This window comes from Peromyscus californicus, unplaced genomic scaffold (genome assembly GCF_007827085.1).
Source record: "Peromyscus californicus insignis strain IS unplaced genomic scaffold, ASM782708v3 Scaffold_6__1_contigs__length_162567912, whole genome shotgun sequence".
Taxonomy (NCBI): domain Eukaryota; kingdom Metazoa; phylum Chordata; class Mammalia; order Rodentia; family Cricetidae; genus Peromyscus; species Peromyscus californicus.
Genome location: NW_026294584.1, coordinates 43,144,918 through 43,159,301, shown reverse-complemented (window position 1 = coordinate 43,159,301; position 14,384 = coordinate 43,144,918). Strand labels below are relative to the sequence as shown.

General features: G+C 49.0%; 1 protein-coding gene and 1 long non-coding RNA gene across 6 annotated transcripts in view; one reads left to right on the top strand and one right to left on the bottom strand.

Moving 5' to 3' along the window:
* The window catches only part of Ube2h (ubiquitin conjugating enzyme E2 H), a 105,385-nt gene extending 100,321 nt beyond the window's left edge, over positions 1 to 5,064 (top strand). For all 5 annotated transcript variants that reach the window (XM_052719365.1, XM_052719366.1, XM_052719362.1 and 2 more), the window contains one exon: positions 1,080 to 5,064. In XM_052719365.1, coding sequence (XP_052575325.1) covers positions 1,080 to 1,204 — 125 coding nt within the window. In that variant the 3' untranslated portion in view covers positions 1,205 to 5,064. The remainder of the gene's footprint in view (positions 1 to 1,079) is intronic.
* On the bottom strand, positions 2,744 to 8,828 carry LOC128098358 (uncharacterized). Its single transcript, XR_008214220.1, has 2 exons — positions 5,641 to 8,828; positions 2,744 to 5,484 (listed from the first exon to the last, which is right to left on the bottom strand). It is a non-coding gene; the product is annotated as an uncharacterized LOC128098358 (long non-coding RNA).
* Between the last annotated feature and the right edge of the window lie 5,556 nt (positions 8,829 to 14,384).

Below are 14,384 nucleotides of genomic sequence, written 5' to 3'. Positions count from 1 at the left end.
TCACTCTGTAGACCAGGGTGGCCTCAAACTCACAGAGATCTGCCTGCCTTTGTCTCCAAATGTTGGGACTAAAGGCGTGCGCTGCCTCCACCCCCCGGCACTCAGACAATTTAAGCCAGTCTGGTACATAGTAGGTTCCGCGCCGCCCTGGGCCACACTCTGTCACAGTACAGACTGAAGTGGGGGACAGGAAAGAGAGTTCCTGCCTGGCCTCTGCGCTGTTGTTTCCAGCTCTGGCAGGCCCGTGGGGGCTTCTGTCTACCTCCTGATAGCAGCTCCTACAGCTCCATAGAAAAAGACAGCCTGAGGACATGAGGGACCGTGTGTGTCCAGCTTGTGTCCTGATAGGTTTCCCACAAGCCGCCCTTCCTTATATGTGTAGGGAGTTTACTCAGTGTATTTTGTTTTTGTTTTTTCAAGACAGAGTTTTTCTGTGTAGCCTGGCTGTCCTGAACTCTCTCTGTAGACCAGGCTGACCTGGAACTCACAGAGATCCACCTGCCTCTGCCTCCTGAGTGCTGGGATTAAAGGCGTGTGCCACCACCTCCTAGCAACAGAGTGTGCTTTTAGGAACAACTTTTTTCTCTATTCAGCACATCTTAAATTCGTTTTCAGCCAGCACATTGGCATAGGCTCTTGAAGCATGGATCTTGACGAGAATCATGCATGGCAGAACTACTCAGCTGCCCTCAGCCTCCACAGAGCAGCTTGTTCCTAATGAGCGCACTGAGACCATGATTACTGTCTGCTTCCAAACCCCAGCGGTCAGCATCTCGAGAGTCTGCAGTAGCAGACCTGAGCTGGCTGTAATTACGAAGCTGCAGGTCAGGAGGATGGGTGTCCTGATAACCTCTGTGGAGTCATCACTAGTCCTGTTCTACCTGGGAAAGTCATCGCTTTATAACATGGAAAGTCAAAAGTGGGGCTTGCCCACTTCACCCCACACTAGTCACCTCCCTTTGGAATCCCCCTTGGCTTTTAGTCCTCATAACAACCCTTACCCTGGTAGAGCAGGGAGTTTGTACCTTGGGGGTCACTGAACTCACTCTGTGTTTTCTTCCCTCCCCTTCCCTGTGCAGAGTACATCCAGAAGTATGCAACGGAGGAGGCCCTGAAGGAGCAGGAAGAGGGCACTGGAGACAGCTCTTCGGAGAGTTCTATGTCTGACTTTTCGGAAGATGAGGCCCAGGACATGGAGTTGTAGTAGAAAAGCATCTGCTTTTCAGAAAGACTATTATTTCCTAACCATGAGAAGCAGACTATAATATTCATATTTAAACAAAGCAATTTTTTTTATTACTAAACAAGGTTTTTATGAATAATAGCATTGATATATATATATTATATATCACCCTTTAGATCTTGATTTCTTGGTCATTTCTCAACCTGAGGTGCATAGCATATTCCCACATTCCATTTTGGTAGCAATATGCGGTCTGAATGCATGCATTCATAAGTCCATTTGGCCAAGTCAGCCTGTGTGCTACTGAACTGTCAAGAAATTGCCGCTCGGATAGGTCAACATGAGTAAAACTAACAGGAAAAGGTTGCTTCTTTTTAGTGATGGTTCCAAAGAAAAAAACCAAATCTACCAGCTCTTGGATGAAGATAGAACAGTGCATTTCGAGAGTTGGAAGGAAAGGTTGAGGAAGAGGCAAGCTTTGGGAGCGTGTGAAGCTAGCCACGTACACAGCAGCTGCTCCACGTCCTCCGTGGCCCTTTCTGAGGAGCAGTGGGAGACAGGGAGGTGGATGAGAAGTGAGACTTTTTTTTTTTTTTTGACTCAGATTTAAGAGCATTTTTTCTAGGTAGATTCCTGTCCTCTGTGCTACCAGACCTGCAGCCACATTGGTTTTGCTCTGAAGAACTTTTCTGAACATAAGTGTTTCTGAACATAAATCTTTTTCTTGGGGTACAGCTCGTCATCCAGAACATTTTTTTGAGAGAACAGGACTGGAGGAGAGAAGTGGGAGATGCAGTTAGATCTGCCCCCAGCTCTGGGCCCGTTGGAGACCACGCCCTGGGCTGAGCAGCAAAAACTGGAAGCAGTTTTTGTTTGGTGTTTTTCTTTTCTTTTGTTCCTTTTTATTTTTTATTTGTGTGAATTGAACTTAGACAGGTTACAGATTGAATTTTACCTACGAGGAGACAGTCTCCTCCCTGGACGAGGCACTCAGTTGGACCATCAGGTGGAGGAAGACTCGGCCCTGTGCGAGCGATCCTTTGAACTCCAGTCTTAGTTTTGTTTTTTTTCTCTCTGGCAGCACCCAGTTGCCGACCGCTTATGGGAGAGGGAAGTGTGGGTATATGAGACCCAAAACATCCTCAATTTAAGATGGGTAATAATTGAAACAAGTTGTTGAGGTGGGGAAGAAACACTTTCTTCTGTGACTGGCTAGGGAGAAGGTGTGAACCAGACGCAGGCCGGTTGTGGGAGGGAGGACACTTTCTCCCTCTGCTCTCACAGCAAGTCAGACAGCTGGAAGCCTGGCCTGCCACTGCCACCGCCGCCTCGGTGTCTGCTCGGCTGACTGCCACCCAGAGTGCCCAGCCGCTTCCATCTGGCTCTGGAAGGGATTTGAAGACAGTTTACACAGCAGCTCTGTATTCTTTGTGTGGAAACCTGAGCAGTAGGAGTAGCCAATCCTAAGACCTTCTGAAGACATTTGAATGTCCCACTGGACTAACTTTTCTTTCCATGTGTTTCTAATGTAGAAGTGCTGTATTCCACAGGGTTTAAGTCGGTGAGGTTGGGAGACACCTCTCTTTTTTAATTCAGAAAGCACAATCAGTTTTTCCTTTGAAAATCTATATAAAGTACAACTTTTAGCATGATTATTTTCCTAAATAAAAAGACAAATAATTTACTTATTTTATGTTAATTACGGGCATGAAGCAAAAGGTTTTCTTTGGGGAAACTGCAGTTCTGTGGGGGGGCTGTGGTCAGTTCACTGCGCTGCCCCCTTGGGCACCCTGCCTGTTGGAAGGTGGCTTCAGCAGTTGTGAATCGCTGTGTCGTGTAATGCGGCCGTGCTTACCTGGCATGCTGTCTTCTGTCGGGGGGAAGGAGGGTCTGCTGGTGCCTCCACATTGCTTCCCCTGAGGACTAGCAGTTTGCTCATGCTCTGACCTTTTCTGTAGGTGCTACTTAGGGTAGGCTTGAAGTGCTGGGTGGTGATTGAGTTCAAACAATAAAAAATTGTATTTTTTCAATACTGTATAAAAATAGTATTCTAATTACCTTTCAAAAAAAAGATCCTGATAATTGTGTTCAATCTTGTTGAAAGAAATACAAAACAAAACAAAAATCAAACAAAGCATCACAGAGTCAAGTTTAGGGAATGGGTGTAAGCAGCTGCTGCTCCGACCCTCCCCAGAATCCACCTTGCTGCATTGAAGACACATCACTCCCTCCCATGCAGAGCAACAGCAGTACACAGCTGACCGTGCAGAATGCCCATGTGGAGCCTAGGGCTTGAGGCCGCAGGGCAGAAGGTCCATCCGGGTGAATAGTGAATCACTGCAGTACTGACAGGTCATGACTGCCCCCCAAATCACTCTACCCTCAACTTCCTGGAGCCAGGTCTGGTTCTGTGCACGTTGCTGCTCTCTGGGCCTTGACTCTGCTAGGAAGTTGACTTCGCAATCTTTCTGGCCCTTCCTTACTCCTTGGTGAGGTAGGACTAGATGACCATACCATATCCATAGGTGCAAAGGACCAGAAATAAAGCCTGGCTGTGACTCTGAGGGCTCCAGGTCTCCATAGTAAATAGGTGAGCTCTGCTGTTTGGGCACCGAAACCCTCTCTAGTTGGCTGTGGGCGTCCCTCCTGACTCCCAAGGGGGTGCTGAGCTCCTTTGGAGGCTGAGGACTCCTTGCCTTGGAGGGGGAGCAGTAGGTCCGGGCTGTTGCTGGCATTTGCCCACCCCTTGTACTAACCATTTTGAGGGCCTACCGTGTGGTTTACCAGTGCAAGCCATTCAGATGACTGGAGTTCTTGCCAAACACCGACAAGCAAAGTGGCTGCTGCCTGGCAGCCCACACCTGCCGCGTCCCTCTGCCCCCAGAGCCCAGCACTGGGCCAGTGGGCTGTGTTCTGTGGTTGCCAACATAGACCCTGGCACTTGACATTTCTTGTCAGCAGTCTCCACCTTCCTCGAGAGTACTGTGCAGCTTCAACCAGCATTTCCTACTAACGAGAGAGTTCTCAGAAGTTGCCACATCTCTCCAGCACTAATGTTTCTGTCCACTTCAAGCGCTGTTCTAATTGCCAACGGCTGATCTAGGCTCCTGAGGAGTGCGTCTTCTCAGAGGAAATGTGTCCTGGAAAGGGCTCCCCGAAGTTCTAGTTGGCCTTGACCTGATACTTGCATTTTCTAGGCCACCTTTTGGGGTGGCTAAGAATCATGACAGATCCTCTGCCAGTCTAGTCTCTCTAGGTCAGGTTTCTGAAAACTGGTATTGGATTTTAATGATATGTGGCCCCTCTGTTTTAGTGACTCAGGAAAGTGAAGCAATTTACAAGTTAGCAAAGGGTTTTACTTTGTTTTCTTCACTTCTGATTGGGTCATAGCCTTGCTGAGTGAAAAACCGACTTGTTTCTGATTGGGCACAAAGGACTGCATTTCTTTGGACTTGTGAATCCATGTTCATCTTCCTTTGGCCACCGAACCCCTTGGCCAGCTCTTTAGGGACTGGATGGAGTGAAGGCCCTTTGGGGTCGTGGGGTGCAGCTTTCCACTCACCCGAGGATGGCCATGGCTCTTGGGGTAGCAGTTACTTGGCTGTGGGCGTGGGAAGAAATGGCCTTGAATTACTGATTGTATTTGGTACACATTGTGTGATACTTGAAGAGATAAAGGGACTCAGCAGCCCTTAATTGAAATCGAAGCTTTTTACCGCTCTCCCCCCCTGCCCTGGCTCCTTCCTTCCACCTTCCTTGCATTGTGATGATCTAGTGGGCATGTCTGTCACCTGGACAAATGCCTCCTATAACCTCTTAATAGTTGTGTATAATGAAAACTGTAAACTTTTTTAAATAAAATGTGTATATACCTTGGCAAATGGCTGAACTCGATCAATAGCTGCCCACACATATCCAACAAGAGAGAGGACAGAAATCAGTAAGGGAGTGTGTCACCCTCAGGCAGGAATAACCAAAAGACCCCGCCCCCAGACAGCTGGCTGAGGTGTGTGCATCAGAGCCCTCCCAACAGAGCCATCTCGTGCCAGCCCTGTGCCCTGGAGGGCCTCACTGCCCTGTGTGCGCCTAAGCACCTGTATCCTGGATGAGGACGTCCTGATGAGGACGTGAAGTTAGTCTGAACTTGATGAGTGTCTGGACGGGAGCCTGCCGCTGTGTGTGTGCCCAGTGCTACCTCTCCCCGGCTGGGGAACCTAACGCTACCCCAGCCGGACACCAGGTGGCAGTGCTGTCCAGTCTTCTGACCCCACTGAGTAACCAGAAGACCTGAGACGGGTTTCCTCACCGCGTCTGTTGTGATATTTTGTTTCCTGGGCATAGGGATACTGGCTCCAGGAACCCACCTTCATATCTGCCTGTCAGAATTGGCATGGGGGGAGGGCAGACACAGCGCTCCTTAAATAGGGAAGGGCACCCTCCAGTGCTCTGAAACATACGCAATCCTCACTGAACCCTTACCCAAAGGACTGGAAGCTGGAGCTGTTGAGTTCTAGTCCTCTTAGGAGCTGGCCTACTCAATTCCAGCTCCTGCACACCGCAGGCCCTTCATTAACGAGAGTCTCCAGTGCCTTGACACTGACAGAACTCCATGCAAACTGAAGCAATTACCATAGCACCAATATTCAGAAAGGCTGCTGTGGGATCCTCTGTTTGGAAAACCGAGACTTGAATACAGGTTTATTTAGACCCAAGAGGCTTTTAGAGTTCACAGGGCCCATTTTTGAACAGGGAAATATGGGTCACAGCCCCAGGAGAAGTCCACTGTCCTCCCCACCTGGTGATCTGTCAACATCCCTCACACCCTGAACTGCCCCCTGGGTGGCAATAGCTTGTCATTGCTTGCCTAAGGCACTGCCCCTTTTCCAGGAGACGGGATGTGGGGGTTCTGAAGCATGGGCTTCGAGAAAGCTGTGGGCCCAGAAGTTGCACTTACCAATTTCTCTCACCGACTGAGGGCCAACAGACGCCAGTGGTTGAGTTGCTGTGACAATTGGATCTTGGGGTGACCTTCCCACCAGAGAAGGGAGAAAAGGCTTAGGACCCGGACAATTCCCAGAGCCGCCAAACAGTCACCTTGATGAAGACAGTCATTGTGGCTGAGGCCTGATCCCCAGAGCTGTAACCTCTGGGAAGGGAAAGGTTATCTGACCCTTTGGATTTACCTCAAAGGAGTGTTCCCCCTAGTTCAGGCTGTTTGTGGTGATGAATAGTTTTAAACAATGGCATTTCCTGGTTCCTAAGTACTCACTGGGGCTCAGGATGTGGCTCCCAAAACCTTGTGTGAGGCCATGAAAAGTGGCAGGGACAGATCTGCACTTGGAGAACCCTATTGTCATAAATCAGGAGAGAATGCTAGGTGGCAGATGGAGTGTGGTCCTTGTAGGACCTTGTCACCTTGGCTAGCCAGCATAGGGCAGACAGCCCCAGCTCCTGCAGGCAGCCTGGCCTCTGTTTTTGTGGATGAAGACCACCATGGGCATGTGTTTGAAAAGGTGGAATGATGGGGATTTTATTGTTGTTTTGTTTCTGTTTTTGAGACAGGGTTTCTCTGTTTAACAGCTTTGTCTATCCTGGAACTAGCTCTGTAGACCAGGTTGGCCCCGAACTCACAGAGCTCTTGTCTCTCTGCCTCTGTCTCCTGAGTGCTGGGATTAAAGCAGAAAGATGCTTTTTAAAGATGCCCTTCTGGACCAGGCATGGTGGTACATACCTTCAATGATCCAATTCATTCAGTAGGAAGAAGCAGGTGGATCTCAGCCCAAAGCCATCCTGCTGTACATAAAGAGTTCCAGGGCCAGCTAGGAGGCATAGTGAGACCCTGTCTCAACAAAGCAAAGCAAAAATAAACCAAGAAACCCTTCTGCAGATTTCAAAAGAGTTCTGTGCTGATAGCATCAGGAAAACATGCCTTGCCATAATGCCTTCTCTTCTCACCCTGTGGGTTGTGACCCCTTAGGGGGTCACCTAAGACCATGGGAAAACACAGATATTTACATTATGATTCCTAATAGTAGCAAAATTACAGTGGTTAAGTATAGATGAAATAATTTATGATTGAGGGTCACCATGATATATTAAAGGACTTCAGCATTAGGGAGATTGAGCCCTGGATACAGAAAGCTCTGCTCGCTGAGATTCCATTGTGAGCACCCCAGTGAGTAGACCAGGCCTCCCATCTTGCCGGCCATAACTGAGAGAGACAGTGGTGCCATGCTGGATCCTAGGGCTTCAGGCTTTGTGAGCCTGTTGAGCTCATGCTGTTTCAAGTGTAGAGTCTGTGGCCCAGCACCCACTGGAACCTCCTGCCATTCAGGACCCAGCCAGATACATCATGGCTGACCTGCCCAGGTATCAGCTCCATAAGCTTGGTCCAGCTCTGAGAGTCAGGACCTCAGCCCCAACACATCCCATTTCCCCCACTGGCAATGTCTCTGGTGTTTCTGAGGTCTTTAGTAGAGACAGAAAATGAAAAATCAACTGTAGGGGCAGGAGATGTAGCTCAGTGGTAGAATACCTGCCTATGTAGGTGAGGCCCTGGGTTCAAGCTTTAGTACCAATAAATAAAAATTGACTGGGAATCCACTCTCTAGAGCAGAAATATAGAATGCCATCTCCATAAGTATATTAAAACTTTCTGTTGCAGGTGGTGGTAACACACACTTAATCCCAGCACTTTGGAGGCAGAGGCAAACAAATCTCTTGAGTTCAAGGCCAGCCTGAGCTACAGAGTGAGTTCCAGGACAGCCAGGGCTACACAGTGAAACCCTGTCTCAAAAAACAAACAAAAACCCAACTTTGAGGAGTGCATCCCCCACCCCTCAAAGGGTTAGGGTTATGTTTTGTTGGTTTTGGTTTTGGTTGTGTGAGACAAGGGTTTCTCTGTATGGCTCTGGCTGTCTTGGAATTTGCTCTGTAGCCCAGGCTGGCCTCCAACCCTTAGAGATCCACCTGCCTCTGCCTCCTGAGTGCTGGCATTAAAGGCATGCACTACCATCTCCGGCTTAGGGTTACACTGTTTTCTTTTAAAGATTAGATTAGGGTTTTATTTAACTCAATAGGGTACTATTAGTTAAATAGTACTCATTTTTGCTATACAATTAATGCTTAAAAGTTGAGTTATTTTGCATTTTAATGTTGGTAGTTAATGTTTAAATTCAGAGTGTATTTCATATAGCATATAGTTTTCATATAGCTTTTTAGGGGCCTGGAGAGATGGTTCAGTGATTAAGAGTACTGGCTGTTCTTCCAGAGGACCTGAGTTCTGTTCCAGCAGCTGAATGGTGACTCACAGCCATTTGTGTCTGCAGTTCCTAGGGTCTGCTGCCTTCTCCTGAACTCGATTGTACCAGGCGCGCAAATGGTGCATATACATGCATGCAGGCAAAAGCGCTCATGTATAAAATAAAGTGCCTAACTAAGTTATGTTGTTGCTCTTTCTTTTTCAAGACAGGGTTTCTCTGTGTAGCCTTGGCTGTCCTGGAGCTTGCTCTGTTAGACCAGGCTGGCCTCGAACTCACAGAGATCCGCCTGCCTCTGCTTCCCAGGAGTTTTGTTAAGTGTTTTACCAGAACAGAGTTGTTTTGCAGAAAAAAATGTACAGTGCTTGTTTTAAGATCTAATTAATTAAAGTTATATACCATGGAAAAAATGCAGTGTTCTCCCAGAGAGAGAGTGCGAAGGGTGTGTGTGTGGGGGGGGGGGGCCCTTAAGCTCAGTACCCGCATGCTTCCTACCACCTGCTGGAAGCCTCTGCCTGCTGCAGGGGTTTTTCTGTATAGAAAGCAAACCCCAGAGCCCAGGAGCAGCTTCTCTTGGGGATATGGAAGCAGCAGGCAGAGGGATGAGAAGTTCGCTGGGTGGGTGGGGGCTCTGGGGCCCCACCGGGCTGTCCCCTGGGCGGGGAGGGAGGTGACTTACAGGATCTGCAGGCCCCGCCTGGCTGGAGAGTCCCGCGGGGCAGATGCTGTGGCCCCTGAGGCCACCTGCTCGGCACCGAGTCCCTCCTCGTCTTGGCCGCCAGGGGGCGCGCGGCGCTCGTGCAGCTCCCTGCTCCGCGCTCCGCGAGGGAGAGCCTGACTGGTGGCAGAAAGCGACTGTCCCCGTGGTGTGACTGCCACACCTGCCCTCTGCACGCAGGACCTCGGCCTGCAAGCTGCCAGCCCCGCAGAACCAGAGGACCAAGGCACGAGAGCAGGAGCAAGGTCGGAGCAGGAAAACCCTCAAGGGCGCTCTGTGGGAGACCGAGATCGTGACCCCGGGCACTCTGCGCCCCAGCTGCCCTCTCCGTGGGGAGACCCATAGGGCTGGGAACTGAAACCTCTAGACCACCTGCTGTCAAAAGCCTGGGGTGCCAACACCGTGGCCGGGGCTGCAAGTGGGTCCCCAGGCCTAGACAGCTAAGCCAGGCCTTAGAGAGCCCCTGACCCCTGAATCACAGTGACAGTGCAGTAAGTCTGAAATGACCATTAGGTTCTTATCTTTCTGCCAACCATCCTACCATCCTAGCTTTCACTTCCAAGACAGCAGCTAGAGCTCCAGAAGTCGCATCTCCAGCTCCAGGTTGCTGGATAAAGGGGAAAATGAAGAAAAGGAGCTTGCTCCAGTGAGGAGTGTTCTTGAACTCCCATCACATCCCCTAAAACAGAGCGCGTGCCCACCCTGCTTCAGGGACTCTGGGAAGTGTATTTCACCATGTCGCGGAATAAAATTGGTGTCTACCAAGGCAGTGTGTGGACCTTCTGCTTTTGGAATCTGATCGAGTGAGTGAGTCTTGTTTTTACTTTAACTGCACATGAGGGTCAGGAAAGATGGTTCAGTGCTTACAAGCACTTACCTTGCAGAGGACCCTGGTTCGAGTCCCAGGACCCAGAGAGTGGCAGCCTGCAACCATCTGTAACTCCAGCTCCAGGGGATCCAGCACTCTCTTGTGACTTCCGGGCTCCTGCATGCACATGGTGTACATACATACACTCAGGGATAATAATACATAGTACATCATCATAACATATAAACGCGTGTCACATCGGGCCTGAAGCAATGACTCAGCTGGTAAAGACAGCTATTGCCAAGCCTGAGACCTGAGTTCCACTCTGGGACCCACGCAGTAGAACGAGAGAACCCACTCTGGCTAGTTTGTCTTCTGACCTCACCATTACCAAAAAAAAAAAAAAGTAACAGCCAGGCATGGTGGTACACGCCTTTTATCTCTAAGTCCAAGGCCAGCCTGGTTACAGAGCAAGTTCCAGGACAACCAGAACTACACAGAGAAACCCTATCTTGAAAAACAACACCACACACACACACACACACACACACACACACACACACACACACACACACAAAGTATTCAAGGTCTGCCTGTCTCAAAAAGAAAAAGGGGGCAGGGAGCCAATCCCTGTTATGTGTCCCAAAGCTAGCTGCTCTTGAATTGATTATAGTCTTTTCGTGAGTGTGGGGTTGTGTGTGTGTGTGTGTGTGTGTTGCGGGGGGGGGGGGGGGGGGGGGGGGGGGGGGAGTGTTCAAGACAGGGTTTATCACCCAGCCACAAGGAGTTCTTTAAAGACCTGCTTTGGTCAAAGCTTAGTGACTCATACCAGTAGCCCCAGCACTTGGGAGGCAGAGGCAGGAGGATCGCCACCAGTTCTAGACCAACCTGGGCTGAGTGAATTTCAGGCCTGCTTGGGCTACAGAGTGAGACACTGTCTCAAGAAACCAAGTTAAAAACAATTTAAAGTCACCAGGCAGTGGTGGCGCATACCAGTGGATCTCTGAGTTCGATGCCAGCCTGGTCTACAAAGCGAGTTCTAGGACAGCCAGGGTTACACAGAGAAACCTTGTCTCAAAAACAACAAAAAATTTAAAGTCCAGATTTTAAGTAAAAGTACTAAGATCTTTATTAGGAAAATCAGAATCTTTATGCGCACAAGAGTGTAACAGGAAGGAACAGGAGCGGGGTAGCCTTGGGGTGTTTGAGCAGACAGTGCCCGTGCAAACACACGTGGATTGAAAGCAGTCACTGCAGGACAGGCCTCAGGGAGGTGGGCTCTGCACCGCGTGGGGGCAGCAGGACCTCACTGTGAGCTGGCGGCAGCGGCGGGCAGGCCCTAACAAGCCGAGGACCTCTGAGGTCAGGGGACTGTGTGGCTAGGGATGCAGGGGACCAGTGAGTCTGTGTTTCAGGCCTGGAAAGGGGTGTGCGGCTCAGAACAACAGGTTTCCCTGCCAGCAATTCACTTGCACCAAACCCTGGAATGTGCTGTCTGCAGGGCATCTGTCCCTCCTCTGTGAGGACACAATGCCTTTTGCGACATTCTCCCTGCCTGCCATGTGGATCCGGGTGTGTGTGTGGTGGGGTTCCTTCTCCCTCCCCATGAGCAGCAGGCTTTCTACTCTGAGTTCAGAGAAAGCCAGTGCCTGGGGAAGGAGAAGAGCCATTGCCGCCCCCACCCCCACCCCCGTTGACAGAGAAGAAGAAGCCTGCCTGCAAGCTGCCCCAGCCTTTCCCTCTGGTGGAAAACTGAAGTTCCTTCACCCTTAGACCAGATCATCATAGCTTCCTGTCATGTGTGGCCCTTGTTCCTGAGGAGCAGGCCAATTAAATTATCAGGGGAAACTGGATGGTGCTGTTATGAACCAGACCACTCTGTAAAGGTGCTCACCCCTGAGCCCGATGACCTGAGTTCAATCCCTGGGATCCATGGTGGAAGGAGAGGGACCAACTCCTGAAAGTTGACCTCTGACCTCCATACACATGCCATGCCAAACCACACACACACACACACACACACACACACACACACACACACACACACGTATACACAAATGTAAAAAATAAGGGAATGTGGTGTCTTGAGGCAAAGCCTATTGTTCTTCAAGGTATACATATTAGAATGCACAGAATGCACAGATGGGCAAGGCCATAAGATGACTGTACCTAGCCATGGTAGCACATGGTTGTGCTGAGGAAGCTGAGGTGGGGGGTGGTTCGTTTTATCAAAGCCAGTCTGGGCTATAAGCAAAACAAAAACAACAAAAAAGATTTTGTTCTATATAGTCCAGAACTCATTATGTAGACTAGGCTGGCTTTGAACTCAGAGATCCAACTGCTTCTACCTCCCAAGTCCTGGGATTTCAGAAGATTATGCCACCACACCAAGCTTCAAGAAGACATTTCTAAAATTATAGATGAAGCTGGAGATGTAGCTCAGTGTTACAGTATTTGCCAAGAAATGTGCAGCCCGGCGTTCAGTCCCAGCACTGAAATAAATACATATAAAGTGCCGTCAAGGCTGTGGTTGTGGCTCTGTGGCCGCTTACTCGACTGGATGTATAAGGAAGGCCCAGCGTTTTATTCCTGGCACAAAGAAGGAAGGGGAATGAAGGAAGAAAGAGGAATCCACACCAAAACTTGGCTCCTTGAAGTGATCAATAAAAATAAGAACCCTCTAGCCAGACTTACCAAGCAAAAGAGCTCAAGAAGGGGCATGGCTGGGGTCCAAACCAAGACAAAACAGGAGCTGTTGCTCTTCCAGAGGACCCGGGTTTGATTCCCAGCACCCACATGGTGGCCCATGCCATCTATAACTCCAACTCCAGGGCTCTGATTCCCTCTTTTGACCCTAGGGATAGGTGCGCGCGCACGCGCACACAAACACACAAATAAATTAAAAATAAAATGACTTTAAAAGGAAGAACTCAAATTACTAAGGTCAGGATGAAAGAAGGGACATCACTTCTGACCCTCTAGAACTAAAACGTTAAAGGCAAGACTGAGCAATGAAGCCCGCAAACAGGACACTTGAATGATGTGAGCAAGTTGAAGGAGACACCACCGACTCAGAAGACTCACTACCTGCCTGGATTTACGGCACAGCTTGAACTAACGGTCTTCTTTTTCTCTTGTCAGCTTTGCTTATTTTCTTTTGTTTCTGTATGTATGTGTATCATGTGCATGCCTGGTGTATATGTATGTATATCATGTGCATGCCTGGTGTATATGTATGTGTATCATGTGCATGCCTGGTGTATATGTATGTATATCATGTGCATGCCTGGTGTATATGTATGTGTATCATGTGCATGCCTGGTGTATATGTATGTATATCATGTGCATGCTTGGTGTATATGTATGTGTATCATGTGCATGCCTGGTGTATATGTATGTATATCATGTGCATGCCTGGTGTATATGTATGTATGTGTATCATGTGCATGCCTGGTGTATATGTATGTATATCATGTGCATGCTTGGTGCTCACAGAAGTCAGAAGAGGGCATCGGATCTCCTGGAGTGAGATCGATGGATGATTTCAAGTCACCATGTGGGTACTGGGAACTGAACCCTGATTGTCTGCAAGAGCAACCAGTGCTCTGAGCTGTGAAGCCAGCTTTCCAGCCCCTTCAAGTCACTGTCTCAAGGTCCTCACGGAGGCCCCAGGCTCAACCGGCCTCTGGCAAACTCAACCCAACACTTAAAACTCAATTAATACTGATTTTTTTTTTACACTCTTAGGAAATCTAATAAAGGAACACTTCCCAGCCTATTTTATGCTAACATTGCTAACATCTTGCAAAGACATCACAAGAAAATAAGACTGCAAATGTTTCATGAACATAGGTACAGAAAGTCTCAATGAGACGCTGGGCAGCCAAAGCAACCGGCATGTTCAAAGCTCGGCCAAGTGGGATTTATCGGAAGAGGGTAGGGTTGGTTTAGTGTCCACAAATAAACTGGGACTGGGGAGATGGCTGTGGATCTATCTACAGTAGCCAAGTGAAAACCAGCACAACAATAAGGACACAAATTTGTAACCCCCATCCGGAGAGGCAGAGACAGGGTAACCCCCAGGACTTGATGGCCCACCCGGCTAGCCCATGCAGTAAGCTCCAGGTTCAGTGAGACCCTATCTCACACAATAAGGTGGGGAGTGATATCGGAAGACACTCACTGTCTCAATTTGTTGTTTGTTTGGTTGGTTTTGGTTTTTTTGCTATGATAAAACACCATGACCAAGGCAATTGGTTTTGCTTTTTGAGAGACGGTTTCTTTTCTCTGTGTAGCCCTGGCTGTCCTTGCTCTGTAGACTAGGCTGGCCTTGAACTCAGAGATCCACCAGCTTCTGCCTCCCAAGTGCTGAGATTAAAGGCGTGTGCTACCATGGCCCAACAACCAAGGCAGTTT